The 16602-nt window shown below is 32.6% G+C and overlaps 2 protein-coding genes and 1 pseudogene across 3 annotated transcripts; 1 reads left to right on the forward strand and 2 right to left on the reverse strand.

Moving 5' to 3' along the window:
- Positions 1 to 6524: 6524 nt before the first annotated feature.
- On the reverse strand, positions 6525 to 9452 carry LOC100806312 (fasciclin-like arabinogalactan protein 21). The gene is made up of 2 exons (XM_003524227.5): positions 8154 to 9452; positions 6525 to 7987 (listed from the first exon to the last, which is right to left on the reverse strand). The coding sequence occupies exons 1-2, from the start codon at positions 8652 to 8654 to the stop codon at positions 7154 to 7156; spliced, it is 1335 nt and encodes a 444-aa protein (XP_003524275.1). The 5' UTR covers positions 8655 to 9452; the 3' UTR covers positions 6525 to 7153.
- LOC100806843 (photosynthetic NDH subunit of lumenal location 4, chloroplastic-like) lies at positions 8711 to 10482 on the forward strand (annotated as a pseudogene).
- Positions 10483 to 12792: 2310 nt separating this feature from the next.
- Positions 12793 to 14159, reverse strand: LOC100500473 (heavy-metal-associated domain-containing protein). Of its 2 annotated transcripts, NM_001251720.2 has the most exons (3): positions 14075 to 14159; positions 13482 to 13646; positions 12793 to 13383 (listed from the first exon to the last, which is right to left on the reverse strand). In NM_001251720.2, the coding sequence occupies exons 2-3, from the start codon at positions 13642 to 13644 to the stop codon at positions 13085 to 13087; spliced, it is 462 nt and encodes a 153-aa protein (NP_001238649.2). In that variant the 5' UTR covers positions 13645 to 13646; positions 14075 to 14159; the 3' UTR covers positions 12793 to 13084. The 2 variants fall into 2 exon arrangements, with proteins under 2 accessions (NP_001238649.2, XP_040871115.1); XM_041015181.1 differs by lacking the exon at positions 14075 to 14159 and having other exon boundaries at positions 12898 to 13383; positions 13482 to 14034.
- Between the last annotated feature and the right edge of the window lie 2443 nt (positions 14160 to 16602).

Genomic DNA, 16602 nt, shown 5'->3' on the forward strand with positions numbered 1-16602 from the left:
ATATTCGTCCCTGCATCATTTCATACTTTTTGACGTGAATTTGCTTAAACATACGCATTTCATTGATTGACAACCTATCTCAAGACCAAGTCCATTTGTGCAAAATATTCTTCTTAAGAATTAGTTATAAGTTAAAATCATTAAAAAAAATTACAGCTTCACTCTAAGAAATTATTAGCATCATTATATGTACGCACATTAAACTATACTTTGTATTTGTATACACATTCACTTTTATAATACGTGTTGAGTTTTTTTTTTTCGAAGAGTAATTAATACGTGTTGAGTTAATATATAGTTGTCATTATGTGGAATGCTGAAAGCGCGTTCAGCTCGAAAGGGAAATTTTAATATATAGTTGACAAAACTGTAAATTTGATTCTGTAATTCGATTTTTTTTATAATTTAATTTATGTTTGTAATTTCGTCTTATTCTTTCGATTCTTAATTCTGAAATTGATTGTTAACATTAAATGTTACTATGTGTTTTTATTGGATGCTAATTTCGTATACGTAATTAAAGTAAGTAATTAAGTTTAATTTTGAGACTGAAAAATGAAATAACGAAATTAAAAAAACTAAAAAATTAAATTTGTAAATTAAATTAGAAGGAAACTAAAATCAAATTTTCACACAAATAGGAGGCCAAATTTATAATTTTTTCTATATAGTTTATATACAAGTCGCATGCATTGTTATGTCCTTGAAGGCGACGTGCTCTTTTTTTCGCATGCATTGTAATTTCCTTGAGGGCGACGTACTCTTTATGTTTTTTTTTTTCTTTCGAAAACGTTGAAGGGCGACATACTCTATTTTTAATAATACTGAAGATCTTAAGCATATAAACAAAATAAATGAAGTGTGTTTTAAGAATTTAATTGAATGATTAATGTGGCTATCTTTACAAGCTAAGTTGCATCGATGAAACGCTGGAGTAACTGAAGGTTTTTGTTTTTAAATTTAGGAATATGTCGCATAATTGAGAGAGAGAGAAGAAAGAAAGTTTGAAGGGGTTTCTGATATATTATTATATTCTTCTTTTGCCATATCAATCGATGACTAATTAATCAAGGTTGTTAATTAAATCAGAAGTTGATGGTTATCAAAGTTAAGTAAAAATAAATGAAATATTAGGTTTCTATTATTTCCTTATATTCTTCTAAATAGGCTTAGAATTGTTTGCAAAATGTTTATGAGTTTGGTTTGTTATTGGCCAATCTAATCAAAATTACTCTTAAAATAAGTGCTTAAAAGATAGTGAAATATTAGTTTAACCTTGGTTTGAGTGTCTATTTTTCATTTTTATTTTCTGAAAATAATTTTTATTCTTAAGATTTAAAAAATATATATCAAGTAAAAGATATTTTAAGGGGTTATCACATTTTTACTTTTTTAGAAAAAACTGAAAATATTGATTTATTATTTTTAGTTTTGAATCTGTTTTAAAAAAATATCTTAATTTTAGGCAAATATATTTTAACTCTTGTTTTTTTAAAACATAAAACATTTAAACTACTAAGCGCGTTATCTAAAATTTTGAACTATGGTCCTCTCAACTTTATCCTCTCCGGCCCTCTCAGCAGGAAAAACCTAAAGAAGAAATGAGAGAAAATAGAAGAGAAAGAGAGAGCTTAAAGTTGAATCAAAAAATAAAGAAAGAAAGGAATGTTATTGGAAAGAATTTGACTCCTTGATCTATTTAGATAAATGAAGCATGAGATTATTAATGCTCCACTATTGTTCCTTACAGATATTAATATAAATATTTTTTAAAAAAATATGTTTTTCTCTTGTTTTTTTTTTTTGGATTTTACAAAGATGTTTCATGGGCTTAAATATTTTTTAAATAAAAATATTGTATTTTTGTTTCATTTGGAACATCAAATATTGTATCCCGTTTCACACCTCTGCTTAATACTTTCTTTCATTTCGCTATTAAAATTGGATATTGGATCCCGTAGGTCGGTCAGGTTTGACCAATAACTAAATATTACACCAGTACATTTAATCTTTAAAAACCAATTCTATAGAAAATCTATGTAACCCACTAAGTTTCCACTTTCTTTCATTTTCATGTGATGAGAGTAAAATTCTTATTTTCTTACCTATTGCTTTCATGTGAACCCTTTCATATATTCCCACTTTTTTCTATAGAACTAAACAAAAGCTAGAAAAACATTTATTCAGTGCGGAAAACTACACTCTCTACAATTCCTTTTACAACTACAGGCTCTAAAAACATACATTAATATAAATCTCGGACATCAATTCATGATAATTTACAACTTGTGCTTTTCTAGATCCGCACAGGCTAGCTGGGTCAAAACCATATACTGATTACTGAATCGCAAAGGAAACTACGAGGCAAGCGACGGGGAGATGTTGCTCAACACGCTGTAAGAAAAACATTAAAATTTCAATCTATGAATTTTCTATCACAAACTTAGTTTGAAAATAATAAATAAGTTGTTTTCCTTATTTTTTATTATTCAAAACTAAAATTAAAATTAAAAAATAAGTCAGCATTTTCACAATTAAAAAAAATATTTTTATAATTTAAAATAAAAAATATTTTTTTTTCTCAAACTAAATCACTCCTAATTTTTTTTTTCTTGTTTCTTGGTCTCCCTCCACTTTCTGTATCAACTTACATATATGAATATGCCTACACAGTCTATCCCTTTCTTATTTCTTTGATTCCATTTGAGCTCAACTTCTATACATCATTTTCAATATGTATTATTATCATTTTTTTATAACACATATTCTATACAAACTATCTTCTACGAAATTACATTTTTCAAAGGCATTGTTTAAGGTGCATGACTTCACATTAAAAAAACTACATTTTTATTTATATCTCAAATTAAAAAAAATATTTTATAAGTATATAATTTTTAAAGAGTTAAATAGTACGTTTTTAGTCTCTATAAGGTCGTTATAAGATAACATTTATAAACTAAGCATTTTAGAGTAAACTAAGGCCTTCAACTAAGCATTATAAACTTTTATTATATTTAGTTCAATGTCACAAAAATACTTTTACAAATTCCATTAAAAAAATATGCATTCTAATACATGATTTGAGAAGAAAATAAAAATAAAAAACTTTTGAGGTCTCATAATTTTAATCCAATCATACACTTAGGTCTCACTCTTCATTCGTGTACTTTAAATCGGTATGAAATTTATGGATTGGCAATTTGTATTGGACCTACGGATTATCAATTCGTATTGAACTTATGAAAGAGTAAAACCGACATTTTCTTATTATATTGGGTGTACGAGTAAAACTGCTAGGTGCACCTAAGTCAAAAGAATGCATGAAACAAAATTTAAAGTGCACGAAGCAACTACATGAAGAGTGAGACTTAAGTGTATGATTTGGATGTTTATTACAATGATTAGAAGTTAAACAAATATGATATTTAATTGAATGATGTGTTTAGATGTTTATTATAGCAATTCATAATTAAATAAATTTGGTATTTTTTTTACATATGTAAATTTTTATTAAACCTATGATTTTTTTTTACAATTTATATATGTAAACAAATTAATTATTAGATAAAAATTAATTATTGCAAAATTTATTATGTAAATTTACATGTGCATTAAATATACATTAGAAATTTTAGTATTATATATAGCGACATTAATTATTTTATAACATAATTGGTCTATTAACTCAGTTGATTATAGTGTTGTGTTAATAACTATGAAAGTCATAGGTTTGATTCCTGTTTGGATCATTAATTTTAAATTAATTTAAAAATTATATTTTTGAAAAAAAAAAATCCTATGGATCTCATACGGATTGACAATTCGTAGGCCCAATATGATTTGCTAATCCGTAAGCCTCATACCTATTGGATTTACAAAAGGGTAAAAATGACATTTTCCTGTTATACTGGGTGTACCAACAAAACTGCTGGGTGCGCCTAACAGTTCCCTTCAACTTTTAAGGTGACGATCAAAATCATATTTAAGGGTGTTACTTTGGGCACCCAGGACCCTAGGTGAAAGGGTTAAAATGTCCTTCACCCTATTAATATAAATAGGGTTATAGTGCGCGTTCATACGATTCTGTCGCAATGCTTCTTCTTCCTTTGTGTCATGCTTCTTCCTCCTTATAGTGGTCTCCTTCATTCATTCTTCTTCTTCGTTCTCCTTCACACACGTCATGGCTGCGATTCTTCTTCTTTCCCGTTGCAATTCTTTTTCTTCTTCCACTTCCCGCGCGATTGTGGTTCTTCTTCTTTTCTTCTTCTTGTCGTTGTGATTCTTCTTCTTCCTCTTCCTTGCGTCGTTTCACTCCGTTGGTGCTTCTTCTTCCTTCGTGAGTGCTGGATAATGTTGTTGATATTGGTTTGATGTTGTTGCTTGAAGTAATGTCGCAAACAAAAATGATATTTTTCTGAAAAATCTCCATACGATCATCAACCTGTATGGTTCACACGGATTTCCATACAGATTGACAATCTGTATGAACCATACGGATCAGTCATTTGTATCGCAATGTCATATGAATTGACAATCTGTATGACCTTGTCATACGGATTACTCATCCGTGTGAGTTTTTTTTTTTTTTTGTTGAATAATTTTGTTTTCTTCTAAATTTATTTTTTTTAAAATTTTTTGTTTACATTGTAAATATATATTTGTTAAATATTATTTAAATTGTTTCGTAGTGTAATATTGTTTTGTAATGTTAGTGAAATTTTATAATTTTTATGATTTATATGTTAAGTATTGATTTTATTTATAAAAAAATATATTAGTTAATACTAAGATTAGATTAGATTATATTGCTAAAATTAAGATTAGATTGGTGAAACAATTAATTTTCAATATTGTTATATTATACTTGTTTAAATTTTTTAAAAAATAAAAAAATATTTAAAAGATGTTGAATTTGTTACTTATGAAAAATATTGAAATCATAATTAAAAATAATTTAAATTTGTTAGTTACAAAAAATATTTAAATGAAAATTTTAAATAATTAAAATTTGTGATAAAAATATTGAAATATAATTTTTAATTGTACAATAAATCTGTTAGTTATAAAAAATTATGAAATCAAAATTTAAAATATTATAAGATTGTTAGTTTAAGATAATGATTAGAATCAAATTTAAAAATATATTTAATTTGGTAGTTATAAAAAATATTGAAATCAAAATTTAAAATTTAAAATATGATAAGATTGTTAGTTTAAGATACTAATTGAAATCAAATTTAAACATTTAATTTGATAGTTAAAAAATATTGAAACTAAAATTTAAAATATGATAAGATTGTTAGTTTAAGATAATGATTGAAATAAAATTTAAAAATATATTAAATTTGGTAGTTATAGAAAATATTGAAACCAAAATTTAAAATTTAAAATATGTTAAGATTATTAGTTTAAGATAGTGATTGAAATCAAATTTAAAAATATATTAAATTTGGTAGTTATAAAAAATATTAAAACCAAAATTTAAGATTTAAAATTTAATTATTAACCACTGTATGACCCTGCGGATTTAAAAATTTTAAAAAATAGAAACGTAAATCTTTATGACCATGTGAATTGATGATCGTATAAGTCATGTGGATTGACAATTTGTATGTTTCTAAATTTTTTTTACATACCTCTTTTTCTTTTTCTTTGACGACAAATAATCACTCAACTGTACCATATCCTCCTGAACAACGTACGTACACCACTGAATACAAAAAACGCTCGGAAAAGGAGACTAAAAGAAGCTAACGAAAACAACTTACACTAAGGGTGTGAGATTTTGTGGAAAAAAAAGGCGCTGCAGAAATGAAAAACCAAACTTCCTATTTGTAACGAAAATAACCCATTTGGCATTTTAAAAACTGCTGGGTGTCCCAGCAAAAATCTGGGTGCCCCAAGGAGTTGCCCTAATTTAATCTGGTGTTGACCCAACCAATATCAACCTGATGAGGACCATGAGAAAAAAAAAATTCTACCTGATGACCGAAAAAAAAGTCTCTACGTGGGAGGAAAGGCCTATACTTTCGTAAGTGAATCCTTTATCCGTTCGCCATTCTACGGTAAAAAATTGAGAATGTATATTAAAATTATACTATTTTTTGTTTTTTGAAAGAATTAAATTATACTACAAAATTACAAAATTAAAAGTGACGACTTTTTTACTATCTAAATTAAAAAACAGTATCCTTTTACCATGTCTCTCTATTTCAACCAAAATGGAAATAATGAAAGGAGAGTGCGAATAACACTCTCTAAAATAGTATTTTTTTATTATTAAAAAGTATTGAAAAACCACAATTTTTTATTGCTTCATTTTCATCTTTTATCTTTTCAAAAATTCATATTAATCCTTTATCTTTTTAGATTGGTTCAAATTAGTTATTCCATCTATTGTAAACCAACATTGATAATGATTTAAAAATATTGGCGGCTTTTTAGTGGCCACAATATGTGTTTCTTAGTTATACTCTTCCCCCTCTTCTCCTCAATGTGGGTGGGATTGTCCAAGAGGAAGCTCTAGGTTAGGGTTCTCAGGATGTCCAAAGGGGTCACGCCTTCCATGGTGCGAATGTTGGCATTCGTGTAAAAATAAAAGGTTAATTATATTTTTTGGTGATCAATATGTTTATCTGATTAATGATGTTAGTTATAGGTTGATGGAAGAACTATTTTAAAATAAAGGATTAAAATGAATTTTTCAAAAAATAAAAGACTAAACTAAAAAAATAAAAATAAAGAATTAAATAAGTCATTTCACGTTAAGATTTAAACAACAAAAAATAAAATACATTTAAAAGATTCATTTATCCAAACGACTTTCGGGACAAATTAATGTCATGGTCAAATTAGAAGAGAACCTTTCAGGTCAATAAGCACACTGCGATGACAATCAGACTTGAGAGCAAAAGAAACAAAGATGATCTGGATACAAGCCAAAATGTGTGAAGTTTAAGTCAACATTTTTCTATTGAAGAACAACAGTCAACAGTATTGACTATGCTGAATACAAAACATGCGCTCAAACTAAACAACACTGCATTTCACACCATACACTGACAAACTAAAGAGAACAGAGTGAACTAACTACAAATGTGACAAAGTTTCACTTCAGAAAAGATAATCGTGGATGAATATATGGCATTATTCACAGGCCATGGTGGTCTTCGATCTCCACCATTGGCTTGACCTGAACCTGATCAGGCATCGTAGGCAAGACGCAACTTCCACGCCCGTCAACGACAGAACACGTCCCTTGCGTCGTCTGATCTGCAGAATCTGCAATATTCCCCGCTCCTTCCGACGCTCCTTCACCACCGCCTAAGATACTGTCATAAGCCGCAGCCACAGGATTAATATGTGGAAACGGCAAATACACACTATGCACCACGATCTTCACGTTGCGAATCACATCCGCGACCTTAACCCTAACGTAGTTAATCCTCATCGGCGCCAAGGTCTCTCCTCTGCCGGAGGTAGTGATGAGCAGCGACTGGCCTCTCTCCAGCGTCGGCAGAGCAGTTCCGACCGGAAGCTTCTCGAGATCTGCGATGGAGAGGTAATGGTTCGGCACGATGTGGAATCTGACGTTGCCGATGTACGCGTGCGAACCGGAGAAGATGGAGAGGTCGTCGACGGCGAACACGGTCATGTTGTTGAGCGTCACGAGCTCCGCGTACTTCACCTTCATCGCGAGGGCGAGGATGCCGAAGCCGTTGTTGCGGAGCCTCAGCATCGCATCTCGGAGCATCAGGCGCATCATAGCAGCAGGCTGCACCGTGGCGCTGTTGGAGTGGTGGAGATGGTGCTGAGCGTGACCGGATCGGTGATCTGGATGGAACGGAAACGAGAGCGAGTTCATCCTCTCCACGTCGCAAGAGAACGGAGATAACGGAGAGACGTAACCTTGAAGGCCGTGAACTACGACCATGCCGTTGTTGAACAGATCCGGTTGCGTGATCTCCACTCCTCCGACGAAGACCTTCGCCAAAGAGGAACGAAATATCAAACTACTGAAAATTACCTTCACGACGGTGTTGTTCATACAAATATAACTGAAAAACTAAACTCGAGAGAAAATGACACTGATGCTAACTAGACACTAAATAACCGAAAGGTCTATAATTAAGTTAACATAGGAGGAATACCTTCGCGGCGGTGTTGTTCGTGTTCCGATGAAGCGTATCGGAGGTTACGGTGATGCAACGGCCTGGACTCAAGGTCTCGATCTTAGTGCCGAAAGCGAGTTTCCGGAGATAATCGATGGTGAAGAGGCCGGGAACGATGTGTTCGCGGAGGAGGTTTGGAACGGAGCACGAGAAGCATGTGCGGAGAGAGGCGTCGGAGGGAGCGAAGATAGTGGAAGGACCGGTCCAGGCAACGGAACCAGTGGTAGCGGCGTCGGAGAGAGACGGCGCGGCCGTCGCGAGCTCGTGGAAGCCGAGGTGAGACAAGATCGGAGGAAGGATAGCGGTGTGGGAGAAGAACGAGTGATCGTGGATATCGGGCGGAGGCGGTGGAGGAGTTGAGGGAGCGAAGGGAGCTTCGAATCCTTCGATGGTGGCGGTGACCTTGGGGCTGCAGAGTATGGCGGCGAAGGAGACGGCGCAGAGGAGCGCGAATCGTCGAGAGAAAGATGAGTTTTCCATGGTGGAGAGAAAATGGAAGAAGTGATGATTCGATTTCAGAGTGAATATAGCGGGAAATGAAGCGAGTGAGGAGGTGCAGTGGTATTTATATGTAAGCGCGCGAGTGAGAGTGAGAGTGAGGGAGAGGGAGAGAACGGAGCGGTTTTGAGAAGTTCGTTACGGGAATATTGGGGAAGCGTGCTTGTTAGTTACGTGGTCGTTAGAGGTCAGAACTTTCTTGATTTTTTTTTTGTATGAATTAATAATTATTTGTATCAGTGCTTCGGCCTAACTAAGTTTTGTAGCCCAAAAAATAAAGATACTTTTTTAGTTTATTTCTTTTATTCTTGATTTTTTTTTTGTATGAATTAATAATTATTTGTATCAGTGCTTCGGCCTAACTAAGTTTTGTAGCCCAAAAAATAAAGATACTTTTTTAGTTTATTTCTTTTAATAAAAGAAAAAACAAACCGTTAATTGTTGGGTCAAGGTAGACCCATGCCTGGGTTTGATATCATGAGTGAGCCATACGAAGAGTTGAATAGAGATATAGATAACGTGAAACTGAAAGGGAAATGGCACTCTCACTCTCCTCCATCCTCCTCTTTCTGTGTATGCATTCCTTCATGTGCATTGTGCAGCTCACAATGATAATAAGAATCCATTGGTTGGAATCGGTATTGGGGTTGTGACGGCTTGTGTGATGGGTTTAACTGCATTGGATGCGGACGCCACGAGAATCGAATACTACGCAACAGTGGGAGAGCCTTTCTGTGAGTACAACTATGTAAGTCTGGCCTCGGTTAGTTACTCACTTCGGTGACGAAGCTCCACTTGCTGAGCTTATCAATGTTAGTTACTCACTCACTCACTGTCAGCATGCAAACAAACATGTTACTTAGTTAGTTACTTATGAATGAATAAATGGTATATAAATATAGTAAAATGTTTGATAAACAACTAACGTGCTTTTTAGACCTTGAGAGAGAAGAAAAAAAGAGAAAAAAATAATATAAATACAATAGAATTTATGATGAAAAAATAAGAGGTGTTGATGAAGTGTTTAAATATAAATAATAGTTTGTATATTACTCATAAATATATACACTACAGGTTCACTATACTGCGAGATTCGCTGATGGGATAGTATTTGATAGCAGCTATAAACGTCTAGACCTCTCACCATGCGCATTGGTGTGGGCAAGGTATACAAATTTTTTTTATCCTAAAGTATTTTGTAACATAGTTTTGCTATGTTGTAACTTATGAGAGTGTATTGAGTCCAGGTAATCAAGGGACTGGATCAAGGGATTTTAGGGGGTGAAGGGGTACCTCCAATGCGAATAAGTATCATTTTAATTGGAGCATTTTAAGATTCTTTAATCATGACACGTGTCACTTGCTAATTTACCTTTTTTACCCAGGTGGGAAATGCAAACTGCAGATTCCTCTGCACTTAGCATATGGCCCTGAACCTGCAGTGTGCTTCTCGGGTTATGTTTCATCGCATTTTGGAAATTTGCTATATTATCTAATTTAGTCTTAAACATGGAAAGACTCTTTCAACAATCAGCAACACCTATAAAGTAGTAGAATAGACACCATAGAGAAGGGAGAAATCATTATTCATTGGTTAATTTTATCACTGGGGATATGCATTTTCTAGTTCATTGAGTTTTAGATAAGTGTATTGTGAATGTTATCAGAAGATGCCTTAAGTCATTAAATTTGTTAGACTTTGACATTGTTTGCCACTGATTCAATAGGTGACTGCAATATACCCGGCAATGCCACTCTTCTGTATGATATTAATTTTATTGAGGTTTATTCGGGGAACAGATCAAAGTGAAGTCAGTCAAAACTGATCAGATACATATATACATATGAACCATAGATGGATGGGGTGAGTTTCCAGATTTCTTTAGAATATTTATGTTCTTAAAATAGATGGTTGAAATGGTAGTCAATCACTCGTATTGTTGTGTTCGGATTACTTTCTGCATGCTTTGCACCTAAAATTTTGGGTTTTCTTTCCTTATTAATAAAATAGTAAGCAACAACTTCAAATTTTGGCCCTGTAACCACGAAGCTTTTATGCATTTGTAGGGGTATGTAGCAACTGCTTCTCTGCTTGATAAAACATTGATCACGGGCTTTAGTAGTTTAATCTGTTGGTATTAGATTATAGGGATTGGAAGAGAGAAATGTATATTAAATGCATAATTATATCTAATAAGCAACATTAAAATTTGATGACACAAGAGATCATAGTTAAAACATAGGCTGCTTAATATTTCAACTCTTATTTGAGACACAAGATTTGTGAAATTTACAACATGTTGTTTAATGACCGGGTGATATTTAAGATTATATATATGTTTAATGGCAGGTAGAAGTAGACCAGTATATTTATAAATTTGATATATCTTCCTATAGTATAAGGGGAAAATGATAATGGTGACACTTCCTGTATGTTTTCTTTTTATCTCTGGCATGAATTATCTAAAATAGGTATAATTCTAATTTCTTATAGTTTATAGAGCAATGAAATGGACATTTTGCTAAAGAATGTGGATCAACTTGTTTGGCAGAATCTTCTTCCTGATTACAGCTACCTCAAGTTACTGTTCCTGGTTAGTGGAGTTGTACATGATTGACCTGAATTATCCCTTCTGAGAGTAATGAGCAATCCTTCCTGGTGATATATATTAGATAATTCATGTGCATTTCTTCACATGACATGCGAGCAGCTTGTGTATCTTTATTGTAAATGTAATTTTCAATACTGCTCTCTGAATGATAAAAATTTATTAATTCTTCATATGATAAATGCCATCTCTATTACATGATATGCTTTACCCTTTTCACCTTCCTGTCTGAAATAGGCATGGCTCTGTATGTTTAGACCAGTAAAATGCAAAGGGAGAATCATAATCTCGAAAGGTCAACAGTTAAAACTTAAAAGTGTTCAAAGACGTTTTCTATGCTGACTTGATTAATCATCCCTTTGGAGGTAATTCATCTAAAATTAGAAATATGTTCATAAAGATATCCTAATTTGTAATTTTCTCAAATGCAACTTGTGCTTCTGTGTCTGGTTAGGCTAATTAGCCCTGGCACACACTAGCTAACTCAGTGACTGGCTTGATCTTAGTGTTTCACTGGGTCATAAGCATGACCAAACTGAAATTTCTTCTTCTTTCTGAACAATAATAGTTCATTGTGAATACATTTTGATCGTAATTAGACCTTTATATTTTGTACAAGTAGCGCAAATTTTTAAATCTAAAATTTATGTCTCTCCAATTTGGAAATGCCAAATAAATGTTACACCACCCCAATCTTCTTGTGCTCACCAGTTGGTATGATTGACTGGTTTTGAGATTGGAAAGCATATATGAATTGTTTCAACCTTAATAATTGTGTATATCCGTATCCGTATTTTGCACCATTGAATATCTTCTTACAAATGATGACGTTGGGGGTGGTGATAATACAAATGAGAATAATCATCTGCATAATTCTGTTGAATCCTGTATAGTCTATACTATCCCGAGGTTGCATGTGCCTTTACACTTTGTGAGGATCTGGTAAAGGGTGAGGGAAACAGAAAAAGGCAAAGCAGAAAAAGTAAAGCCGATTCCTGCCTCACGTTAATTGAGAGGAAAAGGATACGCGTTCCTTGAACCTGTTTGCTCCAGCTTCTTCTGGAAATTAAGCGTATTTGGAATTGAGTTTAAACTATGTATGCTTTTTCGATCAACAATAGCCCCAATGCCAATGCAAATGCTCCGGGGTAGGCAAAATGCAATACCAATGTTAGTGTATACTACAGTTTAGAGGGAAATGATCAATGCCTGTAACTTTGACCAATTTTGAGTATTTTAACAGTTATATTCTTGGTCCTTTCTTTGTTTTTTTTTTCACCCTCTACCTCCACGAATAATACGTATTTGCTACTTTTCTATTTAACTCTAAGCACGCAAACCGAAAAATAAATTACAATCAGACATTGTTTTCATTCACCATTATTTCACCCTTACCGGCTTAATTCACATGATATGCTTGTTTTGATGTTTTACTTTTACTCCCAAACTGGTTTCATTTACGGGAGAAAGAAAAGAAGGCCATAAATAACAACAAAGAAACAATATCATATCTCAAGGTCAAGGTCAAGGCCCACCGAAACTACCTACTGCAAACCTACAAGGAGGCAATTACAGTGTACAATCTGGAACACTAAAGCAAAAAAATAGAAAAACAATAATCACAGCAACGTCTCTTCTCATCTTTTTATGTAAAAACCAAAAAAGAAGACAACACTCTAGGAAAGCAACAACAACTTGAAAATAGACCAGAAAGAAGCATATAAGGTCTACATGATAGAGCATGCATTAAAATTTATAAATTTACAGTGCCATGGGAAAAAGCATATATTATTTTTTTTTTGTCTACATGATAGAGCATGCATTTGGGTTGTCATCACTGAACATGGTGATGTAAGGGTCTTCATATCTTGTGATGGTTCCAGTGTGAGCAGGGGCCTCCACTCTCCTCACATAACCAGGAGGAGCCTTCTTGTCATAAGAAGGAACTGCATATGGATGAACCACCAAGTTGTAAGGCACATAGGGCCAAATCTCAGCCTTCTTCCCTGTTGATTTGGCCTTCTTCAGCACCTTGTTTGGTTCAACATACCCAGTTACTGTAACTTTCTGCTGTTTTCGGTTTATCTCCACAGATTTCACCCCTGCAATTATTAATCACCATTCATTTCATTATCTTCATGTTGAATAACACTGATAAATAAATAGATAATAGATCATGATAACAATTTATGTAACTCACCACTTAGTGAAGAGAGAGCGTTTTTTACCTTAAGCTCACAACCATCACAATCCATTCTCACCTTTAGCTCCACGGTTTGGAACTGCTTCTTCTTCTTCTTGTGGTGGTGGTGGCCACTGCCCATTAGATCAGACAAGTACTCCAATGTACCTCCAACTCCCATTTCTGTATGTTATGAATATGAATATTGGAACAAGATTGATTAGTGAACTAAACTTCTTAAGTGTGCCACAAAAGAACTTCGATGAGAGTGAAGCAAGGGAGCATATATATAGCAGCACATAGGTTGATCATTTTCTAGAGAGACCACTACAAATTCGTACAATGTTTTTTACAACATTATTATTTTCTATCTCTATCTCTCTGTCACTTTAATTATCTTATCCGAGACCCTTTTCTTTCCTCTTTCGTCTCCATGTAAAACAGTTTGTACATGACTTTAATTATTAATGGAATATAATTACACTTATTTGAATGTATAAAAACGGATAAATTAATGTTGAAAAACAGAAGGAAGCCAGCTCTGAAACGAAAAAAGAAGTAGTAGTTGCAAGGAACTTTCTTTCTTTAAAAAAACTGGATTCGTTCCTTACCTTGTAATAATAATAAAAAATAATAACGCTGCTCGGCTCTGTGCTGTGAAGAACTCGTATACTACGTTTGAGATCTTTTAGTTACAGGGAGTCACAGACCTACATACAGCCTACTTATAGAGACGTTTAATCAGATTCAAACAGAGCAAAGGTCGTGGCCCCCACAACACCAGAAAACAAAACACTTTCTCGTACCCCCAGATTTTGCCTTGGAGAGTTTGTCTTAGGATAACCGCAAAACAAAACATTGCTGGCTCATATTTATTAATTCTACTTCATAAAATGGGTTCTCAATTGAACTCAGTTTCTCGGATTTTTCAAGTAAAGGGTGGAGTTTGAATATTGTAAATGAAAAAAAAAATAGTTGAAATCAGAGATCCAGTAAAGATAATTATTCAAATTTTTATGGAGATTAATTATTACCAAAACTAATAACATTCTGCATGGAATGGTGATTAAAAAAAATCTCTTAATTTTTAACATTAAATTAAAAAGAAAATTCTTATCGGAGAACTAGTATTTTTAAAGGGGTCATGAAAGTAGATAAAGAAACATTGATGAAAGAAACACTCAATTATTAATAAATGGCTGGTTAGGTACGTGTAAGTTTAAATTAAAATTAAACTGTATTACATGCAAAAGCTTGAGATGCATCATTTATAACAATATAAACTAAAAATATCACCGTATGTAGTTGATATCTTTTTTGTTATACATAAGAAGCGTATCAGAGTTCATTTTAATCATTTAATCAAAGTTAAAATTATTTTCTTTCATGTCTCACACTCTCACTAATACTTTATTTGCTATGAGACAAATGATAAAGGAAAAAAAAAGGCAAAGAAAACTAGATTATCGTTACATTTCGCTGAGTTTGGAACAACATGGAAATTATTGAGAAAGAAAAATAATTCTTACGCTGTTCACATCAAAACTCATTTTCCCTCCCGTGACCATAAAGCGGAGAGGAGATATAATTTTCAATTTGAAGAGTATATTAATGTTCATGGAATCGAGTTTCAGGCTAGATAGCATGTTTTTTAATATTCTTTTATGATTTTTTCTTTTATCTTTAGTGATAAAATCAATTTTAAAGTCTTTGATTACTTTTTGTTGGTTTCATTATTTCATATAAGATGTAATTATTTTTTTTAGTTCAAGTGATAAATCCCATTTTTTATTTTTGAACCATTTTTGTGGGTATTGCAATGGATAGGAGATAAACATTAAAAATTTGAAAGGAAGACACTTCTCCAAAAGAAACCTAATCTGCCGGAGATTTTGAAAGTATGTATAGTAATAGATTTGATGAAAAAAAATTCTTGAGTTTAAGAATTCCCATTAAAAATGCTTAAGACTAAAGGATTTTTTTCCTGCTTATGCTTTTGTTTTATTATTCTTTGAGATTTTTTAATATAATAAAAATGGTAGCTTGTGATAAATGTATTACTAAAGTTCTTGAATTTAAATTACAGAGCAATAGTGAATTAAATGAAAACAATTCTCGATCTCACAAAAAAAAATAAAAAATATGAAGGAACACAGATTGTGTACGAGGCTCAAATCAATCCACAGTGCCCTTTTTAAAAGAAAATATTCTGTGAAAAAAGTAAAGCTGGAGCCTTCCATGGCCGCGCCCTTAAAAGCCTAGAAGAAAAATAAACTCAACTTCTTTACATTTTATAAATAAAATAGCATTTATAATAATTAATTAAAAACAAATGTAGTATATATCATACGGTAAATTAATCAGAAATCACCTATAAATAATTATCATAAAAGTACTTACCATTTGTAATTGGAGGATTGTACATGTATTAATTGTTCTTTTATGATCTCCATCACACTAGGTGGAAGCCAATGAAGTTGACATCCAAATACACATTATATTTGATACCCTGTAGTATAACTTAGGCTCTTGATGAATTCCATTTGATGTATTATTCTTGCTTTCAGCGCACACTGACTTCATCTTCATAAATTGAATACCACTACAGAGCTGCTCTGTTACAATTTAGTATAATTAGCAATGAGGGCAAGAGTTTAGTTATTAATTTCAAATGATTCATTACGTTACAAATATGTTTATGTAACAAATTGTTGGTCAAATGACAGCAGCCACGAACGCGTTTGGTTGGGAACATTCACACAGCACAGCTGTTGCAAAGGGTTGTTGCACAATTATGAATTCAAAAATGAGAATTTAAATTATTTTAATCCCAGAATCTGAGCAAGTCTACTGTTTTGGAAGCTTCATTGATCCCCCTTCTCAGCCAAAAAAAAAAGTATCTTTAATTTTTTTTTGGTTCATAAGGTTTAATTGGAGAAAAGGAAAGGATTTGTGGTCTGATAAAACTGCATCCCTTTCGTATATATTGATATTTGATCATTGTTATAAAAAATGAAAAAGGCTCTCATGGAGTTTGGTTAAATTATTCAATTAATTAATTGCGAAACCTTTAAAATACTTAATTATTTAACCTAATAAATTCGGTCTACGAAGGAGGGCTGGGAAAAAATCACAATAG

This window comes from Glycine max, chromosome 5, assembly GCF_000004515.6.
Source record: "Glycine max cultivar Williams 82 chromosome 5, Glycine_max_v4.0, whole genome shotgun sequence".
NCBI classification, from domain to species: Eukaryota; Viridiplantae; Streptophyta; class Magnoliopsida; order Fabales; family Fabaceae; genus Glycine; species Glycine max.